This window comes from Cydia strobilella, chromosome Z (assembly GCF_947568885.1).
Source record: "Cydia strobilella chromosome Z, ilCydStro3.1, whole genome shotgun sequence".
NCBI lineage: Eukaryota > Metazoa > Arthropoda > Insecta > Lepidoptera > Tortricidae > Cydia > Cydia strobilella.
Window position 1 is genome coordinate 56,952,898 of NC_086068.1, and position 24,777 is coordinate 56,977,674.

Consider the following 24,777-nt stretch of genomic DNA (forward strand, 5'->3'; position numbering starts at 1 on the left):
GAGTTGTTGACGGCCGACAACAAACTATGCGTAAACTTATAAACAAACTATGCGTAAACTTATAAACAAACTATGCGTAAACTTATAAACAAATGTGTAAACAAAATAATTTTTAAGTGTTAAAAAAACCGACTTCAATGGGGGATGCCGGTGAAAGATTATTGTTGATGGTGCACTCTTAGATTCCAGACAATGAAATGAAAAGGACAGCATCTTTTGCCTCATTATGTAAAAACCACCCACTTTTCTACCCAGGTAGCAAAATGACGTAAAATGACGTCAGCGACGTCATAATGACGGCATTATGACGTCGCTGACGTCATTTTACGTCATTTTGCTACCTGGGTAGTAGCATTTCGTTTTTGTAAGGGTCGCAGTTCATTGATGAAAATACTAAAATCACTATATATATCGTCATGTGCTGCTGTGTGTACTGACGTAGATTTCGAAGAAGAAATTACATCTGTTTCTATATAATTTTATAAAAACCTTGAGTAAATTTTCTTACTAAATATTTATTTTATTTTATTGGTTGGCCATTTTTTTCTTCCATTACCCTACTATCAATATCGATAAAAAAATGATTCTAACTCTAGCAAGATTGCGAGAGTCTTTTGTTTTGCCGCAAAAATTCCGGGCCCTGTTAATAACCAAGCAATTTTAACTGAATTCCAAATAGGGTTTGTTAAAATAGTATGTAAAGCAATTAGTGTACACAAACAATGTATCGAAAGGTGACGAATCAAACCAGACGTTATCATGTTAGTCATGTTACCTATGTGACTTGCATGTAATGTAAGTAATTGATTATTATTGGTTTCCCGTTTAGCATTACCTGTGTCTAAACCTATTTCATGCTTGTGCTATACATTTACCCTAATATCTACTTGAAAAAAAAAACTACTTATAAATATTAGAATTCTTATAAATTTTCTTACAATTAGCATGCCTTTTTATAAGTAGAGTTAGTCACTTAACCCATTCATGGCCAAGAACCGCCGAGCGTACTCAATACGCCGGGCCACCATACAAACCGTTTTTAGCTAAAACGCATGACTCAGCTTATGGGTCGAAAATCGCCGCTTATGAAGCCGACCAGTTGAACAACATTATACAACATTTTTACTAACCACCTTTTTTCGGTGCCTATCAAAAAACAATAACTAATTATTGCAGTTTGTAGGAATGAACATTTTTACCTTCTACAAGCTTTTAATGTCAGACCAAGCTAAGTTGGCAGCGATTTTGATAGCCCAGCCTGTGCAAGTGTTAAGTAATTTCATAGAAGTTTGGCGTTTAAAACTTGCCGTGTTTGTTGTTGTTTTTTGGGTCAATTCAATTCAATTCAATTATTTATTTCAGGCAACTGCCCATATAATTTGTTAGTAATACAAATGAATTAATCTTAATATGCTAATGTTAGTAAACACACTTTAAATTACAAATAAATAAATTACAAATAAATAAATTTGGGTCAAATCATAGAAGTTAAATTAGACCAATTTCCCGATTTCCGATTGAGATGAAATTTTGCATAGGTACATAATCACTTTTTGAACTCTTGTGAAAAATACCACATGAAAGATAATACCGCCGCTCGGATGCATTAATTGTTTAGTTGTTTACTGTCTAAGTGTGTCCGATAAGCTTACACCTGGTCGGTCATTATCTTTGTTTTGGTAAACGCCATTATATTAATATTAGTAACAATAGATCACTTAAAATGTATTATAGTGAAACCACGAAAATGTTTAAAAAAGCTTGTAAATATTTGTCACACACTATTACGATAATACATTTAGTTAGTGGTGACTGTTTTAACCGCCTTGTTTTATATTGAAACTAAAAAAAAGAATCTTAACATGATTGTTAGTAGTAAGATACAATACAACGATCACCAAATATTATGACATTAAAGTACAATGGAACAAAATCCTCGTTGCCTTACCCCTCATACAAAACAAAATATTATTATACTACGGTTTGGTCCCTACAAAATGTTGTTTACCATCATCCAAATAGTAATCGGTTGTAAAATGATACAATATCAAACAGCTTCAACATGAAATAAGCTTTAAAACCAGCCAATAAAGTTTGTTTTAGCCTGCTACGGAAACATTTGTAGTTTCTTTCATTTAGCTCCAGGCCACGGTGACCCATACCTTGAGCCATGTCAATAACTTCGGAAATATATATATTTTTGGTATCTTTGAAATGTGGATTTTTCTGTTAGCTTGCAACGCGTATGTATTACAGTATTTTTACTATATTGCACTGATAGTAAACCAAACTTAAATATTTAAGACCCTGTTTTCATTTAAAAAAACGTGTTTATATTTTTTTTATCCTAATATACCTTATAGAAATGGTTGTTAGCTTATATGATACTTACGTTATTACGTCAAATTACGTTTTGTTTATTTGTAAAACAGAATTTATTCATGACTCACATGTGAGTCACTGACCCATACGCTGAGTCGCTGGCCCTGAATGGGTATAACAAGTGACAGTGTCGGTGATGGATTTGAGCTAAAATATCATTTAACAATAGGTCACGTTAGAACGGTTATTTTTTCTATAGAAAGCCTCGGTGATCACAAAGCGTCTGTCGCCTCGCTAACTGGAGCTGAACTACTAATTCAGAGGACCAATCGCGAAACATGAAATTTCATTATCTGCCTCTCTGTCACACTTGCATATTCGAAGGATGGAGGCAGATAACGATATTTCGATGATCGTGTTTCCCGGTAGGCTCTCAGATTAAGAGATAAGTACACATCTCTCTAATTTAACCTCTTAGCGCCACTTGCACCATCCCACAAACCCAGAGTTAACCGGTTAAACCGTTAACCTAGTGTCAAATTGTAACCATGGTAACTCCACTAACCGGTTAACTCCGGGTTAGTGAATGCTGCAAGTGGCCCTTATCTGTGAATAAGAAGGATCCTGACCGAATTTTTATTAGTCATCATTTTGTATTTTGTAGAACGCTTTTTAGGGTTCCGTAGCCAAATGGCAAAAAACGGAACCCTTATAGATTCGTCATGTCTGTCTGTCTGTCTGTCCGTCCGTATGTCACAGCCACTTTTTTCCGAAACTATAAGAACTATACTGTTGAAACTTGGTAAGTAGATGCATTATGTGAACCGCATTAAGATTTTCAAACATGAAAAAAAAAACAATAATTTTTGGGGTTCCCCATACATAGAGCAGAAACTCAAAAAGTTTTTTTCATAAACCCATACGTGTGGGGTAGGTCTTCAAAAATGATATTGAGGTTTCTAATATCATTTTTTTCTAAACTGAATAGTTTGCGCGAGAGACACTTCCAAAGTGGTAAGATGTGTGTCGATTATTTACCACCACACATAAAGTATGGACACGAAAAAATCTGGTCATGCATATGATATGGTACATCTTTTAAATTAATGAGGATTAGAATATGACAAGGATATAAGGATATATAATGCTGAAACACAGACAACTTAACGTTATATTATGATTGTATTTTTATTATGTAGTTTGATATTAACAAATCATTAAAAAAAGCGCTGCTTGAAAATCCTCATTCATTTAAAAGATTTTACCATATCATGCATGACCAGATGTTATCCTGACCATACTTTACGGAAGGTATATACTGCCCGAGAGACTCGAAATTTGACTGACAGTTCACCACACGAGTACTCGAGAAGGTATATTTTATTGTTACAAGGAAAGGTGAGAGAGAAATAAAACATATTAAATCACACAGTTAATAGTTTATTCTAAAATAAAGTAGATTAAATCTAAACATTTATGGGTACCACTAAATCAGTCTATCTTTACAAGTTCAATATATTAAAGTATAATATACTCTTTTCATAAATAAATCTTTTATTTTAGACCCGAATTCGAAAGAGAGGAAAGGTTAAGATAGTACAATGTATTAAGAAGGAAAAGGATAGAGGAAGTGATATTTATAAATATCGGGTCGAACTAGTGCTAGTGTATTATTTAACCTACTGAAATTTTGATGCGTTGCGTATCTTGTATTGAACAATGACTGTATAATTTTGAAAGTAGCGCTTTACAAGAGGGGAATTAAAAGTAGGTATTATACACTAAGCGGTCTGATTACAAGGAAACACAACCTCCTTCTCTCTAATTGGTAATATCTCTTAATTCTGTAATTTTTTCCTTACTATTGGACCTCGTAGTGTGATCAGGTTATAGACATAGATCTTTTAAATTGTTTTAATTTGATTGTCTCTAATGGCAGTCTCAAGTTAAAATTTAGTTATTACCCGCCCTAAACGCTAATAAAATCAATAAGCTTATACGTTAGCTAAAATTATTAGGAAATTTGGGCAAGATATGGCTCAAACATATACCTAAATCATTTTCATTGCCACAACTGCTCTCACAAGCACTTTATATTCAACTTAAAAAGTTTTTTAAAACATATATTGACTGAAATTTTCTATTATTCAAAACAAGGTAAGCAACACTAAGAACAAACATAATCACGAAGATATTTGGTTAAGTACATAAATATAATATATTATTAAACGACTAACGATTTCATCGTATTACAATCGGGAAATCGAAGGTAATATTAGCGTTAAGATTACATTGCACACGACATTAATGTACTAATACGTATGTACAAAATGTAACAAACATAACTAAAAAAATATGCTTCTATATATGTATGTCCAGACCAGTGCGTTTTCTTCTTCTTCTTCTTCTTTTAAAATTATGGCTTCAGCCCAGTGGGACTATTTCGCCAGTATCAAGGTATTGAGAGGTTTACAAACGACAAAAATTGTACGGTTGTACAAGACAGTGTACGGTGATTTGTTAGCTCTTGTAAATCGATAGCTAGTCTTTACAAGAAGCACGTGGACTACCGGCCGTTGACTCCAAGATGGTGGTTAAACGCGCTTCAAAATTAATTCTCCATTCACTGCACACTACCACATTAGTTTACTGTATAATAAGCTATCGATATTACACTTTAAACAATATTAATAAGCAAAAAACAAAGTAATTAATCACGATGCTAACTATCAAGATGGCGCTCGAACCGGAAGTCTGTGCGTTTTCATGTTAACACTTTTACTGTCCCTCGCTTTCAACAATGACATTGGGTCGATACGTCCGTGCATTATATGTATGTGATGCATAAGTATACAGATCTATCCATTTATGACGTCACATTGGACGTTGCATCACATATAATGCACAGACAGTAAGTGTTAAACTTACTTCTTTATACAACATACACTAAGTTTACCTTTCCACTGAGGCTGAGATGAGCGGAGATGAAAGAAGACGTGCGGACATCAACCAATAGTATTCGTTATCTTCTCCGCTCGCTGGATTTCACCAATGCTATTAGCTGATTCTCGCAAGTTTCTTCTCATCTCCGCCTCAGAAGAAAGGCAAGCTTAGCACCCGTAATTCACCGCCCTATTTGAGTAAAATTGGCTTTGCATTTACTTTGTACAAGTATATTTGGGCAAAAGGGGCGAAATACTTTAATTAATTACTTTAAATGTATGTGTTTTGTATTACTTTAAATGCAATAGAACCAAGACGAATCGAAAGCTAAAGCGGCGAGTTAAAGACGAAACCGTACTGATTTGACATAACTTAATGTATATTTACTGACTTAGGTCTGAAAAATAACTTGTTAGGCTCAATAGTACAGCTGGCAGCATAAGTAGTAGGTACAAGATTTTTAGTGATATGAGAGAGAATATATCCCAAATATTCCAATATTTTGGACATAAAATTCGGGATACTTGTTCTTCACTAAAAATGGAAAAACCATGTGAACCCGTGATTATGAGTAAAAATAATTTAACATTTCCCAGATCAAAAATAAATTAAGTTGTTTTACAGGGCCAACACTTGTTAAACTTTTCGACGCCAACCGCAACCGCAGGTCCAATGCCAAAGACGGATTAATCAGTCATAGACAGTTACATAGACCTATGTGCATGTGCATGCCATCTTCAGTCACCCGTGAACAAGATGCATGTAACTGCGTCTAAATATCGGGAGCTCATAAGCAATACAAAAGGTAATCACGGTCTATATCCTGGTCAATATAAGTCTAGTGAAACTAACCGTGAATCATTCAAAACTCATATGCATAATGTTCAATTTCAGTTTTGACACTTCGGTGACGTGGCTTCCGAGTGACAGCTTTTGTGTTAGACACGGCGTCGAAAGGGTTAAAAGAATAAGAACTGTGCATACCACTTTCATTATCCTTAGCTATTTTTGCTGAAAACTGTACCAACATTAGTCACACGTGAAACAAAACATGACACGCTTAACGAATACACGCGCAACATATATATGCGTTATACACTAACCTAAAAGTTATACTATTCTTACTACAACTTATCGTTGCGATTTTTCAACCGATAAGGATATGTGTTAGAATGAGACACGTATATTGTTATTGATGTGACGCAGCTATGGTTAAAAGAAGACTAAAGTCTTATTTTAACCATAGCTGCGTCACCATCAATTGTATTAACAAATTTTTATGCGTGATTTTTCTAGCTTTTTGTTATATTACATATATAGTATATTAATATTAATATATAGATATTTGAAGTTACGACCGTATAGTTGGTCAAGCAAATCTTGTCAGTAGAAAAAGGCGGCAAATTTAAAAAAAGTAGGCGCGAAGGCATGTCGTCCCATAGAAAATTTGACTTTCGCGCCTCTTTCTACTGACAAGATTTGCTTGACCAACTATACGTACGTAACTTCCAAATCTATATATTAATATTACCTGTCTAAACTAAACTCCGGCAATTTATACATAGTTCAAACAGTATCAGATAATTGCAAAATAAATAAAGGAAAAATACACGCATTCTTATTTTACATACAATTTTATATGTTGCCAATAATTTGTTCGATTCAATGAGATCAAGAGCATTTAATTTTAATATAGTCTGTTCTATAAGGTACTTGACTCTGTCATTCGACCAATGAGCCTTTTGTTTCTGTTATAGTATCATTGGCTGAATGAATATGGGATTATTAAGGGTCCCCGGCAAGCTCGGCCGAATTCCACCTTACCATACAAACGGAGTCTCGTTCTCGTTTTAAAACTAAGGGTTGGATTGTAATGAAACTTTGCACATACAATGACATGAGGTATATCTAGGTCTGTAATAAGTTTATATAGCTCCAGTTTATAAAACAATATAAATAGAGCAAAAACAAGTTTTTTATGAAAAACTTATATTCGCTGTATTTTTTTTACCTATGGTTTCTGAAGCTACATAAACTAATTACAGACATAGATATACCTTATCCTTAAGTACAAAGGTTCAGAGCAAACTAGATACTGGTTTAAAAATGAGAGCGTAACTCCGTTTACATGGAGAACCTGATAGTACAGACTATTAATATATTTTTTAGTATATAGGTAATTCCTTATTAGAAAAAGTGCACATATAATTACAATAGACAGGCATAGGTCAGGTTAGCTTCATTACAAGGACAATTTCTCATCAATCATTCCTAGCGCTATGGTGGCCGACAAGCGTAAGACCGCTGTTTTACCATTGTGACATCTGAAAGTGACAATTCCCTGTACATTGCTGGTCCTACCCGTAATACATTATACGCTCACGCTTACTTATCGACCCAGAAATGGACAGGTAATTGAGGTGTCAATTGTCCGGTGAAATATGCCACTGGTGGCGCTAGCAACTCCAGTGGACACCTGCGCGTTATCAATCAACTCAATGCGTCCTCACCAACTCGCATATGCGTTACCAGCGCTGAGTGCACGCACATACGAGTTTAAACCAATGTATAGAACATCGGCCGTCTCTTTTATAACAACTCCCCTGTTCTGTCTTACGTGGCAGTTATACATCTGTAACATTGTTCGTAACAGAACAGGAAAACTGTTATTCTGACATACAATGAGAATTAGACCTTTAATTTTATTGAAGCCGCTTCCCCTATGAAAACTTACAGCTAATTTACCTTATTTTATTATATTCCGGAAAACCTTTATACATGTACCTACCACTTAGTCCCAAAGTCAAACGCCCAGTTCGGATATGATTTCTAGTTGTATTTGTCTACGTGACGGCGCGAAAGAGACAGTCCGTTTCTTTCATTCGCGTGGGGTGAAAAAGTGACACTTATTTGTGACGTTCCACGGGTAAAAGGTGCCTTATGGCGGTTGGCGCTTACGCTATTATTAACAGCGCTCCAATACTAGTGCGGTGCTAAAGGGGCCCACTGACTATCGGTCCGCCGGACGAGTTATTCGGAACTGCCATATTTTTGTATAGGCCGATATCGTCCGGCGGACTGATAGTCAGTGGGCCCCTTAAGCGACGCAAGCCCCGACTGCTATAATGTACCTTTACCCGTGGAATGTCACATTCTATCACGTAGACAAAGCCATAATTCGCCTGCTAATAGGTTATTTTAACTATATCGTTGTCGGTACATTACGGTTACAAGTAGTTGATATGACAATAGGTTTGTACAATAACAGTAAGGCCCACTTGCACCGTCCCACTAACCCGGGGTTAACCGGTTAAACCTGGAGTTACCATGGTTACCAGTACAATTTGAAACTGGGTTAACATTTTAACCGCTTAACCTCGGGTTAGTGGGACGGTGCAAGTGGGCCTAAGCCAAGTAGTTTTTGGTGGCAAATAGAGCTATTATTTCAAAGTGAATTATAATTTGTATTACTAAATGTTTAAAATACAATGAAACTATTTTGTTAAACTCTTCAGTAGATAACTGGGTTTTTGGAAATGTACAGTCAAATTTCTATGCAGCTGACTGTACATACAAAGTATTGTTAGTTCTTAAATATGTAATTTGTATGTCAGTTAATATTATATCCCTACCTCACGTACACAGACATAGAACAAGTTAAAAAACACGCTGAAACAGAAAAAAATAATTAATAGTTAATACCATCCATAGAACCAAAATATATTCCCAAAAATGATAATTATTAAGAGTTTACGAAAGTTTTGATTAAATAACATTAAAAACTAAAAATCTTCGAAAATAGGTGTAATTTGACCGAAAATCCACTTTTCACGCTAAAAGTTTCAGAAACTAGAGTAAATTATTCGAAAACAAATTCTTTGTGCATTCTTCATTAAGATGTTAAAAATGTAATGTAAGTTTGAACCCATTAAAAAGGTTTACCATTAACCCATTGGATGGGTTCCTTAACACCAATTGGGTCAAAATATTACCAATTGATTGGGGCAAATTAGCACAATGAAGACATACCTAAAGATTAACCTGGCCATCAATAACAATCAGAAACACAGTAAAGACACACACATTGTATTTTAACGCGTCTTATACGCAGTATAAGTGAAAACTCAACAGATTTGCGTGTTCAGTTCATAATACCAGTTAAACTTGAACTTAAGGAAATCGACTCTGATAGCAAATTCTTTTAAGTTTTCCCAACGCGAACTAAACTAAAAAATAATAAATTATAGTATATTATATAAACACTATATCAGAATATCTAAAACATATGTACATAATATAAAGTATTTTTAGTAAAATGCAATAGAAACAGTCCAGTTTCCGTACTCTAAATGAACTAGATATGAATTAAAAATGAAATTAAAGTAATAAATTATAATGTCGTAAATTACAAATTATCCTTTTATATTGAAAATTATATAGAAAATATGTCTACACAAAGTACTATTAGGAACCATCTTGGCACTGTTCTGTTACTACAATCAGCATCATATAGATATTGACGGCCTAAGTGGCCAAATACATCGTTACATATTTTTGTTACCATAGAAATTTGCCATAGTATTTTCTCGAAAACGTTTGTATTTGTCATGCTACTTCAGTCAACCTCAGTACTTTTTGTACTGAGGTTGACTGAAATAGCATAATACGTTCGTGCGTTTCCGTGAAAATACGATGGTTAAAGATTATGCACTACATATGTAAGTAGGTATGTGTCTCAATATCTATTTTATGTTGTCTGTACAATGCAATTGGTAGCCTTGGCAGAATGAAAATGTGTATAACTATCCCATTCTAACAGCTAGCCGTATGCTATTCATTTATGTTCGACAACACACTAAATCCACTTTAGTACATTTGAGACTATTGGAGCCTATGATCCGGTGCTAAGTCTATAACACGATGACCCTTAAACCTAGTGTTCACAGCTGCTTGCAGTTCTGTAAAAGCGAGAGACAGCTAGCTAGAGTGATAATAATAATAATATATAGCTATAACAATCGCACTTTAATAGTTAGCTGCCTTCCGCTGGACAGCCGATGCCCTACCGGGAACCCGAAAATACCTTTTTTTTATCTGCCTCTCTATCGCTGGAATAAGCAAGAGTGATAGAGAGGCAGATAACGAAACTTCGTTTTTCGCGGTAGGCCCCACTGACACGTGAGTACTAAACTAAGCCTTAGACCGTCATGTTTCACTTGAAACTAGACTCCAATTCAACATCAAAGACTAACACCGACACATTGTCTATAGACCTCTTATTGTCTGTGGCACTACGATTCGCACATCACTAAGTCTTCACACTTTGTCTATAGTAAGCCACAGACTAGTAGTGACTAGTCTGCGGTTAACTATAACCTGCGCAGATTGACACTCCGCCGCTATAACATTTATTTATTCTGTGATACTTTAGTAGTATTTATCTGAGCGACGTGTGCAGGTTGAGCACGCTCTGCCGCTCTCGATGTGACGGGGACTTTGAGAACACGTTCCAAAAACGCAGCGTTTCGTCGCCGGCGCCGGTGACGATCGCTTCGCCATCGGGTGACAGGGCCAGGTAGAGGACGCGGTACGAGTGACCGGTTAATTTGGCCACCTGGAAGTGAAATGGATGATTTTAGAATTTTTAATTAAAAAAAAGTAATGAATAGTAGGTTAGGTTAGGTGAAATTTTCGGCCTAGGGCAGTAAAGTGAAAAAGTTGACCTGGCATTAGCTCAACTTTACTAAGTCCAAGGTTATCTCGCCTAATGTTGGCATTTAGTTCCTCAAGTTGGTCTGTCTTCTTATTATAAGACTTTATCGAATCCATCCAAAGAAGCCCCGAAAACCATTTTTGGCAACATAATTCCAAGAGTGGCGAAGGTTTTTACAGAAATCTTCCTTAGCGTGGCAGGGAAACAGTCCAAGACAATGCTAGAAATACATACGTGATTTAGATTAGGCTTACCTGTGTAAGCGAAGGGTACTTCCACACCAATATCTGGTTCTGTGAGTAACCGTGCGTCGACACCAGCTCACTGGAGTGCTTCGACCACGCTAGGTTGCAGACTTGTGAACCTGTGAACATAGGCAACAGTAAAATTATTACATGTTGCAAGTACATTATATGGTTCTAAGCATGCGTTCGAACATTCAACCACTGAGTGTTGCAGATTGATAGGGTATTTGACTGTATTCAAAATAAATTATTTTACACCATGCATGAAATAAAGCACCAGAAGATTAATAGAGAAACGTAGACAGCTGTTATTTTTAAAACCCGTATAAAACTATAAAGTGTAGGTAATTTGATTGTGACGTCACACGCTAGTGCTCCATATAAATTCCATAGTAGCAAAATCGTTTTGACAGTTGGAAAAAAGAAACTGATTTGACTAGTAGTCAAATATCCTATTTGCGCTTGGCTTCCCGACTTTTTGTAGGATTTTTATCCTACGACAAAGAAAGTGGAAACTACTGTCATAACGACTTACGCGCGGGGTTTCCGCACCACTGTTAGTCATCGTTAGAGCTAAATTTTATTGTATGAAAAGGTATAGTGACGTTGTTGTCTGTCAAGTGCGGATGGTGCAACTGGCACTGGTGATCGGGCATTATTTAATCTTATCCAGTTGTGAATCCGGATCTTGAATGTCATCACCCCAACAATCTGATGATCAAATCACTGGTGCCAATGTGCCAGGCTGCATGCCTAGCCCAACGCCAGTAAAGTTTGGCAAGGACAGCCCAGACTCGATAAAAAGAGAAAATTAATGAATTCTGTGCACCCACCCGTGTCGACGTACTGCATGGGCTGGCCGGTGAGCGTGTTCCAGAAGCGGATGCATCGGTCGGCGGTACCGCCGCCGGACGCGAGCAGACCGTGCTGGTGCGGCGACCACGCGATGGCCTTCACTGCGGCAACGTGGGACGAGTACGTTTGTACTGGTGTCGATGAATGCTGGAAAATAATGAGGTTCGTTTAGTAAAATTGTGAGCACTTCGTAGTGCGGATTTCCCCTATACATATACCATAGAGTAACTTATACTAGAGCGGTACTGTCATAGTAAATTTTGTAACCCCAGTAAATTCACTGCCATCTGTCGACACACTTTAAAACTAAAAATTAAGATTTATAAAAATACGATAAAATGTATTTAAATTAGATAAATGATTTTTTTTAAATGCATTAATTATTTTTATGATTTTGACCCAGGTTCTTTCACTGATATGCGTTAAAATTGTTAAATAACAAACGAAACAGTCAACGCCATCTATACGACAGTGGGCCAAAACTAGTGGCGCCCTCTGAACGAGAATCAAATTTTCTTGATTTTCGAGGCACGTTTTTTCCTTAGACTGTAAACATCTATTACGGAGTTATATCTATCTTTGCATATACTAAACAATATACCTCTTGGTGTAAAAATACATAAAATATGTAAACTACCACAGCTATACCTATTGATTACTTTACCATAACAGGTAAAGAGCGAACTATAATAATGGGTGAATCAACTATTTCTTGTTGTTATTGTGTCCCGTCAGCCAGGTGACAATATTAGCACAGTTTGTTAGACGGAATGTTGTATAACGATCCACAAACGTGCTCAATGGAAAGGCCTTGGTTATTTTAATTACCATAAATCGGGGTTTTAAGTGTGACCCAGGAGAACGTAACCATGGCAACGAGTGACAAGAAAAAGTTGATTCACCCTAATACAAAATTCATGTAAGTAATTGATATTCAAGGTCTTCATTATGATTATCATTTCATTTATTTTACACTATTGCGGTACACCGAAGAACCGTCCGATATCAAAATGACATATCTTTAGACCACATTCACATGATTATATCTTAAATAAGTCCAGGTCCCCACAGAAAACCAGCGCCACGGTTTGCCGCGGCACTATGCTGAGTGGGGATCCTTTTTGGCGTCCAAATGTTTTTTTGTCTGCATGCTTTTCTTTTTTATGTACTATGTTGTGGCGTCAAATAAATGTATTTTCTTTCTTCTTTCTTTCACATATAAAAAAAAATTGTAGCATTAATTATTATGGTCAGCCACGGACACTGGTTGAAGCCTTAGCTCATGAAATTTATTTGGGTGGATAATTTTTTTGTTGTCATTCCGTCACGTCACAGGCCCATTTCTCGCACGATATTAGCCTAATAATTATTAGTGTGTTGTCATAGCAACCCGGCGTGGTTTGACAGTTCATGGACTAATAATATTAGTTTAATACCGTTCGAGAAATGGGGCCCATAATAGAATAGGGTCCTGTTTTTACCCTTTGGGTACGAACCCTAAAAAGGGTTTTAATAGTGACCCTGGCGACCGTAACCGTGGCAACGAGTGACAAGGAAAAGTTGATTCACCCATCTATAATATGTTAAGTAATTAATTAATTTTTGCTCGCTCACCAGTGACCAGATGAGTAGTTTGTTGTCGTTGCCCCCGGACGCCAGCGAGAGACCGTCGGGAGACCATTTCAACCCGCAAACCTCCTGCCGGTGGCCCTGTAGCACTCGCACCGCTGTGTTGACTTCTGGAATAATGCAATAGCTCTATATTGTCTAAAGTAGGCTTAAGAAACGAAGATGAAATAAGCATACCTACACAACAGATAGAGACAGATAGATATTAACTTAAAACTTTGTACTTACGCGGCGTCCTCGTATCCCGTTGCCTGATGTACCGATCCCGAGAACCCGAACTGAGCACGTCGCCGTTCCACGCCAGCGCACCGACCCTCGCCGAATGCCCGTGCAATTTTGAAACCTGCATCGTAATAACAGACTTGTTAATCGATCGTACATAATTATGTCACGTGCACATTTCATCTTTAATGGAAATTATATCAAGTTAGCTTTTATAAGGCGATACATGTGCAAAGCGACAAATTTAATAAAAATTTAAAATCGCGGTATTAGCTTGTAAACTATCTAAGCACATTGTGAACAACTAGGCATGTAGTGAATTATATTTTTATCTTAAATCCATACTTATTACTGCTGAAAAGATGATATAGGTAACACTCACATTTCCCTGTGGACTCAATTCTCTGATTATGATTTTAAGGATACCCAGTACGTATTATTATTGGTCATTAGGTCATTACAACAATAAAAAAACCAGATTTCACATCTCATTTTTTCCACGTTACTGTAAAGCGAGAAACTATTTATCAAGCGATGATGAGCTTATAGCTTACCTAAACAAACAGACTGCATAATATTAGGAGTTATCTGCCATATCATTTACAGCCACATGTTTTAGCTCTAATTGGGTAATTTATGTAGATAATATTTGAATATAATCTATTTTGCTTTAAGGCGGTTCCCTGAGCCAGAAGGCGAAAAATCTCCTTATATGATCCTGTTTTTCTAAGAGGCGTTGATATTCGTAGACGTGGAAAAAATATATGTAGTTCTTGACTATATTATCTTTAATATCATAGCTTCCGATACACGAATTATGACACTTCGCTCGATACAATTAATTCCCAAAGTAACCTCTAACTCGGACTTTTAATCCAACTTTACTCGGTTATTTATTATGTGATACTATAAATAAAAAAAGAAGAAAAAACAATCTTAACTTAAGTAATAATTTCATAGCTTTCGAATTTCGATATTGTAGGGTAACGTTTTTAAAATAAATAAAAATCGACAAAATTCGATCAAAATTGACACTTGGCGCGCATGATCTTTCCCGTTCTTTCTTGCGAAATGTGACAGAGACAGCGGCAAACCGACGGAATGGCCTTAATCCTGGATTATATTAGGTTCCGTACCTCCTTGTTAACCGCGACATCCCACACGCTGATGTGTCCCTTCTGTGTACCCACGGCGACGATGCTGCCTCGCTCACTCCAAGACACCGATGTGACGGCGTTGCCTTCTGATGATAGATCGCAAAGCCTGGTCACCTGCAAAGAAATGAGGTGATGTTAACATTAGTTGATTTTACAATAGGTCAAAATTCAATATTTCTTCGAAGGAAGCTTGTTAAAGAAAGAAGCTTTGCGAAGAAATAGCTTCTCACTCTACGTTTTTCGTAGACCACCCGACCAGGTTCAGATAGAAGTCTTGCAGCTGGTGCGTCCAGCACTTTGAACGGTATCCGTGAGATCTTGTACAAATGTACATAGTGGACTAACCTGGCTGGTGCACGCATTCCACAGATAGACGCAGCTCCCCAGGCCGACGCTGAGCACATTCTGCGCGGACCAGTCGACCAGGTTCAGGTAGAAGTCGTCCTGAAGTTCTGGAGCGTCCAGCACTTTGAACGGTATCCGTGAGATCTTGCGCATGGTCTTCCTTGGCGCCCATAGTAGCTTTTGTGAGGGCGTGGATATGGCTGAGAGGTTGTGTGGCGGCGTATTTATTGTGTCCTGTAAAAGAAGATTTTGGATTAGTATAGTATACCTATACGTATATGTATTAATAATTAGCCGTGGCTTTTCATAAGGAACAAATTTTGTAAAAAATGACTCCTAAGTCATCACAACTTAACCAGAATGTTGTTAGTGCAAAATGTTGTTTTTATAAGAATAGTCCCCAAAACGATGTATTTGTAATCGAATAAAAGCCCATAGCTGTATAAAATATGATAAATAATGCAATATAACGGTCATTTTAATAAATTCATTGACCAAAATATAATCATTAACTCTAATTAAGGCAATTCAAACGACGGATGTAGAAAAAGTAGCAAGAAAAATGAGTCCATTTGTCTAAAGCGTTGGCAACATTAGAAGTATTAGAACATTATGGAAGTAACTGATGACTGTGGCTCCATTAGGCTTTGGTGTGTAATTTACAGAATGGCCAAGTGCGAGACGTTACTTGCTAGAGAAAACCACATGTACTTAGGTAGAGATTTGTTCACAAATAAGCTGTACCCTTACCACGAGTTACTGGCAGTGTCAAAACCGACATATACGCTAATGTCAACGTAACTTACTTCCTATGCAACTCGAGATGTATAGAAAGTAAATTAATTAGACGTTAGATATGTCACCTATATTGACATATACCTAGTCGGCTCATAAGTTCTGTCACTGGCCTTTAAAATTTAAATTTGGAACTCCTAAAACAAAAACCGTTCTGCATTTGAATTTCGAATCTTTATTAAATATTTGAGTAGTATAATTTTGCAATTTTCTGTTTTCTTCAACATGGAGTGGACGCTTAAAGATAGCCGTACCGCAATAATTGCACTATATCGTTGTGGTCACTCGCCGACTAAAATTTTTAAGCTACTTGAAAATTTAAAATTCTCTCTAAGATTTGTGTATCGTACCATAGAAAGATACAGTGAGGTCTCTAGTTTAAATGACAAGAAAAGAAGCGGTCGTCTGCGTACAGCTAGGACTCTAGCGGTTGTACAAGCAATTAGGGCACGCATTGCCAGAAATCCCGCTAGGAAACAAAAAGTTATGGCCCTCCAGATGGGTTTGAGCAAAAACACGGTGAAAAGAGTGCTTAATCAAGACCTGAGACTTCGTGCTTATAAACGAAAAACTGGCCATCTTCTCAATGGTCGGCTTAAAGCTTTAAGGCTTAAAAGATCTTAAGCTTTATTGAAGAAGTACGCTAAAAATAAGCACCGTTGTATACTGTTTTCGGACGAGAAAATTTTTGACATAGAAGAAAACTGTAATAAACAAAATGATAGTGTACGCTCGCAATAGTAAAGAAGCGTCTAATAGCATTCCCCGTATTCAAAGAGGTCATCACCCTTCATCTGTGATGGTTTGGCTGGGAGTTTCTTATGCGGGCGTCACTAGTATGCATTTTTGTGAGAAAGGAGTAAAAACTAGTGCCAAAGTGTACCAAGACACGGTGTTGACTAATATTGTGAAACCACTATCCCATACGATGTTTCTAAACCAGCATTGGGTTTTCCAGCAGGACTCTGCTCCAGCCCATAAGGCAAAGTCTACACAAGCCTGGCTCGCCTCCAATAAAATCGACTTTATACGGCATGAAGATTGGCCCTCCTCTAGCCCAGATCTTAATCCTTTAGACTATAAAATATGGCAGTATTTAGAGGAAAAGGTGTGCTCAAAACCTCATGCAAATCTAGACTCGCTGAAAAAATCTCTTGCTACGGCAGTGGCCAATATCGACATGAAAGTGGTGCGTGAATCCATTGACGACTGGCCACGAAGACTTCAAGCCTGTGTAGATAATTATGGCGGTCATTTTGAATAAATTTTATACATTTAGATTCTCTAGTTTATAAGCTTTCAAACGCTGTACAAATTATACGGAATAAACTTAAACTTTTGATTTTATTTGATACTATGTATATGACAGAACTTATGAGCCGACTAGGTAGTCTACATACAATCGACACTAAGAATAAGAAAACTTAAGTAAGAAATCTGCAAAGTTTCCCAATGGCGACTAAGGAACCCAAAGCGCAAAAAACAAATCGCATTGCTCCAAAAAAAAATAACGAGACAAAAAACGTGCTAATTGCACTACATCTTAAATGACACGAGATTGAAACAAAATGTGTATACAAAATACGCATCGTAATCACTGTAACCTGTGTAATGTAGTTTGTAGTTTAGAATCGTACTCGTCGTATACAGAAAACTGTCCGGGTAATGCTTGTATCTTTATTATCGACCATGCATGTCGTAAATAAATTAATAACTTTTTTTTTTCAACGCGGCTAAAAAAGACCGTTAATCTCACTAATACTGTTACGAAACAATTGCTTATAATTTACTAAATGCGCAGTGTTAATCCTGCTCACGTCTCCTGAATCACCCTGTATAGGCTAATGTAAACATTTTATAAATTTATAAGCTTTGTTTGAACTAGGAATGTAACGGATCTGGTTTTATCGGAACCGAAAGCGACACTGATGTTTTAAATTTAGTTTATCGGAACCAGAAACGGAATCGGAATCCAAAACGGAATCGGAACCAGAATCGGATCCTGAGTGAGAGGTAGACGAGATGGTAAGGGTAGATCTATTGAAAATGAAATGCATGTGGCAAGCGGGGAGATGAGCGAATGACGGGTATAAACCTGTTTGTGGTTTGATGTACGCCGTTCCTGTCCCGCCTCCGCGCTAAAGGGGCCCACTGACTATCAGTCCGCCGGACGATATCGGCCTGTCAGTTGTTCGGAACTGTAAAATTTTTGTTCTAACTGACAGTCCGATATCGTCCGGCGGAATGATAGTCAGTGGGGCCCCTTTAGCTTTGACATCCGATTCAAAAGTAACGGGAGAACCGAAAAGGATGGTGTGTAATACCAATCGGAAGTTCCGACTTAACGGAACCGGAGCTCCGTAACATCCCTAGTTTGACTATCCAACCTGAAAGTAGAATCTCCGGGTTTAGTGTAATTCTTGTATTTTTTTGTAAACGAATCGTAAAAAACTGTCAACGACCGACACAAGTGACACGACACGACGTAAGCATTCGAGAACACATAAGACGAATGCGTGACACTGACAACACACGATCACGCAATGGTTCACGTGTGAAGTGGTGAATAAAGGGTTAAATGACTTGTTCTATAGGCGGTAAGATACATCACGGAGTTGACACCGCACCGCGAAAAGTTCTGGTCATAAAGCAGCAAAAAAATCGTAATAGTAACTGATAGTAATGGTAAGTACCCTGTTCAATAAGGGCGATGTGGCCACTGGCCAAATTGGTAAAAAGTCAAATAGAAACTCGATACTTAATAAATGTTAATTCAATAACAATGTTGTTTCTACATTTTGTTAATTTTGTAGTGAGGCATTCAGAGAAGGGCGAAAATAGTGTAAAACATAAATAATTTTTTTTAAACACGTATTGCAGTTATAGATATGTGACATTCTTAACCAAAAGGGTATTTATTGTCGGTTGTCAATAAGGCGCTATTTCCATATAGCTTCAATTTAAAATCAACCTTATCGAAAACGACAGACACTTTTTGGTTGAAAACGTCACATATATCAAACAACTTGGGAGTAATATCAGTTATTACTCTGTTTACCTGCATGTAAATTATTCCACTCAGTATCACATGTATGATCTAATAATTTTATTATCTACATCATACATACGTGATACTGAGGTAAGTAAGTGCAGAAATGTATGGAGAAGCTATGCACTTTTTTCTCACGCGATGCCGCTTGGCACGATTGTTCCTTAGGTCAAACAAAGCTGATTTGGCCCGTTAGCCACGAGGTCGTACCGTGGGGGAAGGGGAAGGGTCAGCTCTTTTGGGGTTTGCACAGTACGAGCTAGTGGCTGCCAGGCAAAATCAGCTTTTTTTTGACCTAAGGAACAATCGTGCCAAGCGGCATCGCCTGAGAAAAAAATGCATACTTTTTGCACTTACTTACCCCTAGTATGAAAAAAAATCTTTCTTATAAAACGCAAGAAATTATATAAAGCGTACCACGAACATAGCTTTTTAAGGTATCGTTTCCAGTTAACCTTAATTTGTCATAAAAACGATGTTGAATTGAAAGCCCACAGACTTCGCGTCTTTTAATCTTCTTAACCGTACATATACAATACCCTTTTGAACCCCATATTAGGAGCACAGGGGCACATTTGAATGAAAAATTAGACACGCAAAAAATTGGCCCAAATATCCTAACATTGTATGTACAAGAGTCGCGACAGGTAATAATAAAGGGAACATTACGAGCCGTTTGCGAGGCCCACGTGAGGCAAGCAGACCCCTGAAGCGTAACGAGTCCTTGAGAGGTTCGAAAACCTCGGATTCTTTTGTGCTGAGCTGAAAAAAATTGTAACAAAAGTCGACGCGTGGCTCGATTTGTCATCGATTTTTTACGAATGACAATTAGTAATGTGTGGCGATTGGTCGGGGCACCTGCGGTTCAGGCTACCGATTGTTGAATAGACAATAAGATAATCGAGACCTAATTGTGCTTCGGATCGGCAAGGCATTAGCTGATGCAAGAACAAAAACCAGATATAAAGGTAATTTTTGTATAAAAGGGGAAGGTAAGAGTAGACCCGAATTTGTTAAGGTCACCACGTTTAGACCAATCACCGTCGGTTTATTGTATTTAATGTTACGACATCTCTCTGAGGAAGCCACTGTGGCTAGCAAACATGCTACCCAATGGAAGGTTACGACAGTCTTAAGCAAATAAGCACCTAAAGAAAACACTGTCGGGAAGTTGTAAGACTGTAGAGAAAGGAATATTTGGTTAGCTAGTTAGCTACAGAATGTTAACCCTATTTGCAAAGACATTATCTGGTCGATTTTTGTAGCATAACTATGTACAGTCAGCTGCAGAGAAAAGGCACCCCCCTGCATACAAAGTTCTGTAAATTGGTATGGAAGTGGGGTACCTTTTCTTGTACAAGCTGCCGCTTATATCATTTGACACGTGACTCAGGATCACTGGCACAAAAGGATAAAGCCATATAGTAGAAATCTTTGTGACGTCCCAATATTGGCAATCTCTTTATCTGTGTACAATATCTTGTTTTTCGTGTAAATCTCCTTTATCAGTGATATTTATTAGGCCGCACTTAACTCGAACATTCATGTTTATGTCGACTTGTCACACTTACGTTTCCTTTTGTCGTAGGCGTTTCAACCCAATTCTTTAACCCTTTTTTTAAGACCCGAGCGCAACAGGGCATCTTTTGTACAATGTATCGTAACTACCAATATTTCTCACCCACGCCGCCGAATTCTATGTTATAATACTTGTAACATAATAAAAAAAGGTGGTCAAGCCAGAAACTGATATAAATACCAAAGGTACTTATAGAAAATGGTTCACGCTGATCGAACTTAATCGATGTTGATTCGCAAACATTTAAGCCGGCAGCAGATGATTAGAACAGATATAAAGGAAGTAGTGGCCACTTCCACTTCACACACACTTCCAGAATGGCTTAATAGACAGATCCGACATATCCCTAATCAAGCAGATTCAAGCAACTTTAAGCAAGCTCTCGGTCAAGAAAAACGTTTAGTATATCAAAACCGATCCAGTCACTTGAACCTATGAGCACTGACAGTATAAGAACGGAACCCTAATAAGGATTTTTGAGACACCAGCAACACATATGGTCACAGGCGACCTACGTATATTATATACCGTGGCGAGTTTACCTTTACGAAGATCTTTATAAGCCCCGATTGACGTAATGTGGCAGATCCTCGGGATTGTGCACGCGGGATTTTTAAAATATAACAGTGGAATACGTTGTAGATTTTAAGTGGCACTTGGACCCAAAGTAGCACGGGGTTGAGCATAATAAGAACGGAACCCTAAGAGGGATTATTAAGACACCACATATGGTCACAGGCGACCCACGTACCGTGGCGAGTTTAGCTTTATGAAGGTGTTATTTATCTAGATAGCCCCAGTTCACGGACGTTGTACCTTTTTACATGTGCGGGTCTCACGATGCAACCTTGGACAAAATTGTAAAAAATAGCATTGTAGGATTACTACGAAGTGACCATAACCGGCCACTCACTAGTCAGAATTCACATAATTTTGCAAAGAAGCTCTATTTGTGATATTATTATTTTGACTGTTTTGAGGTACGATGAAGGTACCACATTTTCGGTAGTCGAAAGGGCTAATTTTTAATTGAATAATTGTAAAAGAATGGGCGTAGGCACCAGTTTTTAAGAGAGCGACTGCCATCTGACCTTCCAACCCAGAGGGTAAACTAGGCCTTATGGCTTATTGGGATTAGTCCGATTTCCTCACGATGTTTTCCTTCACCGAAAAGCGAACAGTAGTATTAACTCATCAACATCTTCCTCGCGTTGTCCCGGCATTTTGCCACGGCTCATGGGAGCCTGGGGTCCGCTTGACAACTAATCCCAAGAATTGGCGTAGGCAGCAGTTTTTAAGAAAGCGACTGCCATCTGACCGAATAGTCGAAGTTTAGTTTACAAGTATTTAAACTCTCACATACAGCGTTTAGCTTTATAAAGACGTTATTTATCTAGATAGCGCGAGTTCACGGACGAGGTACGTTGACGCGACGGGATTGTGCACTTTTTAGCATTCGCGGGAAATGCTCCGTTTGTCGGCGAGACATACAACCGGGTACATAGGGTTTATACAAAGTTAGTGGCAAATAAGAATACGGCGTGGTCGCTTTTCGGTGAAGGAAAACATCGTGAGGAAACCGGACTAATCCCAATAAGGCCTAGTTTCCCCTCTGGGTTGGAAGGTCAGATGGCAGTCGCTTTCGTAAAAACTAGTGCCCACGTCAATTCCTGGAATTAGTTGCCAAGCGGACCCCAGGCTCCCATGAGCCGTGGCAAAATGCCGGGACAACACGAGGAAGATGATGATGAAGAATACGGCGAGGTGATCAGGATACCGAAAATCATGCGTTTTTTTCTCATGATAGGAAGCAAACGAAAAATATCTTATAATAATATCAACTAAGCTAACATTGCAATTGCACCGATTTTAATAGAACAAAGTCAGAGAGTGTCATTATAACGCCATGTTTACCACACTTTGTCGTTTCAAATTCAGAGTTATCTTGGTTCGACTAGACATTCATTCTAATTAGACTATAGTAAAGTCGTAGGTATGTTTTGAAACTAGGTAGATCCATGAATTTAACACTTCACATCCCGACTGTACATTTGCTGGTGTGAAAATTATGGCTATAAAATTCGTCAACACGATGTCGCTGACGGCAATAAACACTGTAAATGCATATACCTACGAGTCTGCAACCTTATCGTGCTGCTCTGAAACATGGACTTAACGTTCATGGGTTGATGAAAACTGGACCTTATTATAATGTAGTAAGGTTGACAAATGGCGACAGGTGAGTATATTGTGGTTAAGCTGGTAAGTGCAAAATATAGTTGTGCAAAGTTGTAATGTAATTGCTATGTACGAATTAACGTGTCTCGGAAATGATATGTTAGCGCTAAAACAACAGAAATTTTAGTGCTCAACTCATATTTGCTCTAAAATTCACGTTTTTTTTAAATATTTATACAGCTCTGCTGCGAATGGGTTTTTTTATACAAGGTAGGGTGACTGCTATAGTTATTGGCCACTACCAATAAAAAATATAACTTCGTAATTGATGGATAAAATTTATTTCTCGAACCGATGGCGCCACTTCCTTTGGCCTACTCTCGAATAGACGGCGTTGACGGTTTCGTTTGTTATTAAACAATTTTAACGCATATCAGTGAAAAATCATTTATCCATATACATATGTATAAATACATTTTTTGATATTTTTATTTTTAGTTTTAATCGTGTGTCGATAGATGGTAGTGAATTTACTGTGGCTACAAAATTTACTATGACAGTACCACTCTTTCCTATGATAACCTCTTTGGCCACTACATAGTAATAAATTTTTAACAAGCTGAAACGTCTGCGAACGATGCTATAAAGTTTAGAATATATATTTAAAAGTGGAAAAATTACTGCCTTGGGTGAGACTTGGACTCAACCAAGACCCATATAGTGGGAAGATTTGCTGACTATGGATGAGGTCTTAGTGGCTCAGTTGGCAGAGCGCTGGAGTATAGATCCAGAGGCTGTGAGTTCAAGTGTCACACAAGGCAGTAATTTTTCCACTTATAAATTTATTCTAAGTTACATAGTAATTGGCCACTCCTAACAAATCAGAAGAAACAAGCCAATTGAAGCCTTATTGTTAAGAGTGGCCAATTACTATATAGTGGCCAATAACTATGGCAGTCACCCTACTAGGCTTTTTTCCTTCTTAATAGTAAGTAGCACAGGTATTCTGCAACTCCAGGGGTGTCACATGGGCGTCGTTACCAACGTCGTTACAGTTGCTGTGTTTCAACATGGAAATGTTTAAATAACACAAAACAACAGCTACATTAAGTTCCAATAAGTCAAAATACTGCTTACAATTATCTATGGAACATCCACTATGGAATTATCGATCAAAGCGCACGACAGGTCAATTGGTAGCCTAACGAGATCACTAAGTCCATCTAGACCGCCTAAAAAAACCTAAGCACCCACAACTTATGAATGACTAACGGAGACTTAAGATCGAAAGTACATACATGCAAGAATATCTCTAAAACATCTCGCCTCATTAACACTATAACACTTAAAGTATCGATATATGTACCAGGCGACGTATTCCCATAAACTAACAGAGTTAATAGCTCTAAAGAACCACTGAAACAAAGACCTCCAGTTACTTGACGTCTATGAGTAGTTTTAGAGCGCGCTTATACTGGTTTTATTAGAGCGTTCGAATCTTTAGGCATTTGGAACGTGAGTCCACGCCCCCATATGTCAGCGACTCGGTGGCCTTGAGAAAAAAATGAGCTACCACTCAGTTACGTAAGTCGCCTGCAGCGATGCAACAGAGTTACGCGAAAAAATGCCTTAAGACTTTGGAATAAATAAAAAGTCCAACCTGTTTTTAATGTTGGAAATTGTACTTTGTTCTGTGGAAGTAAGGGGGGCGTCCATTAATTAATTACTTGAGGAGTTTATGATGA

The 24,777-nt window shown here is 37.7% G+C and overlaps 1 protein-coding gene and 1 long non-coding RNA gene across 2 annotated transcripts in view; both read right to left on the minus strand.

The window, feature by feature from the left end:
* Positions 1-3,741: 3,741 nt before the first annotated feature.
* On the minus strand, positions 3,742-5,879 carry LOC134754069 (uncharacterized). Its single transcript, XR_010128869.1, has 2 exons — positions 5,097-5,879; positions 3,742-4,723 (listed from the first exon to the last, which is right to left on the minus strand). It is a non-coding gene; the product is annotated as an uncharacterized LOC134754069 (long non-coding RNA).
* Positions 5,880-8,362: 2,483 nt separating this feature from the next.
* Positions 8,363-24,777, minus strand: part of LOC134755000 (fizzy-related protein homolog) — a 100,685-nt gene continuing 84,270 nt past the window's right edge. The window contains exons 4-10 of the mRNA XM_063691480.1: positions 15,432-15,665; positions 15,066-15,200; positions 13,936-14,050; positions 13,693-13,817; positions 12,057-12,225; positions 11,233-11,342; positions 8,363-10,879 (exon numbers count right to left, since the gene is read on the minus strand). Coding sequence (XP_063547550.1) covers positions 10,703-10,879; positions 11,233-11,342; positions 12,057-12,225; positions 13,693-13,817; positions 13,936-14,050; positions 15,066-15,200; positions 15,432-15,665 — 1,065 coding nt within the window. The 3' untranslated portion in view covers positions 8,363-10,702. The remainder of the gene's footprint in view (positions 10,880-11,232; positions 11,343-12,056; positions 12,226-13,692; positions 13,818-13,935; positions 14,051-15,065; positions 15,201-15,431; positions 15,666-24,777) is intronic.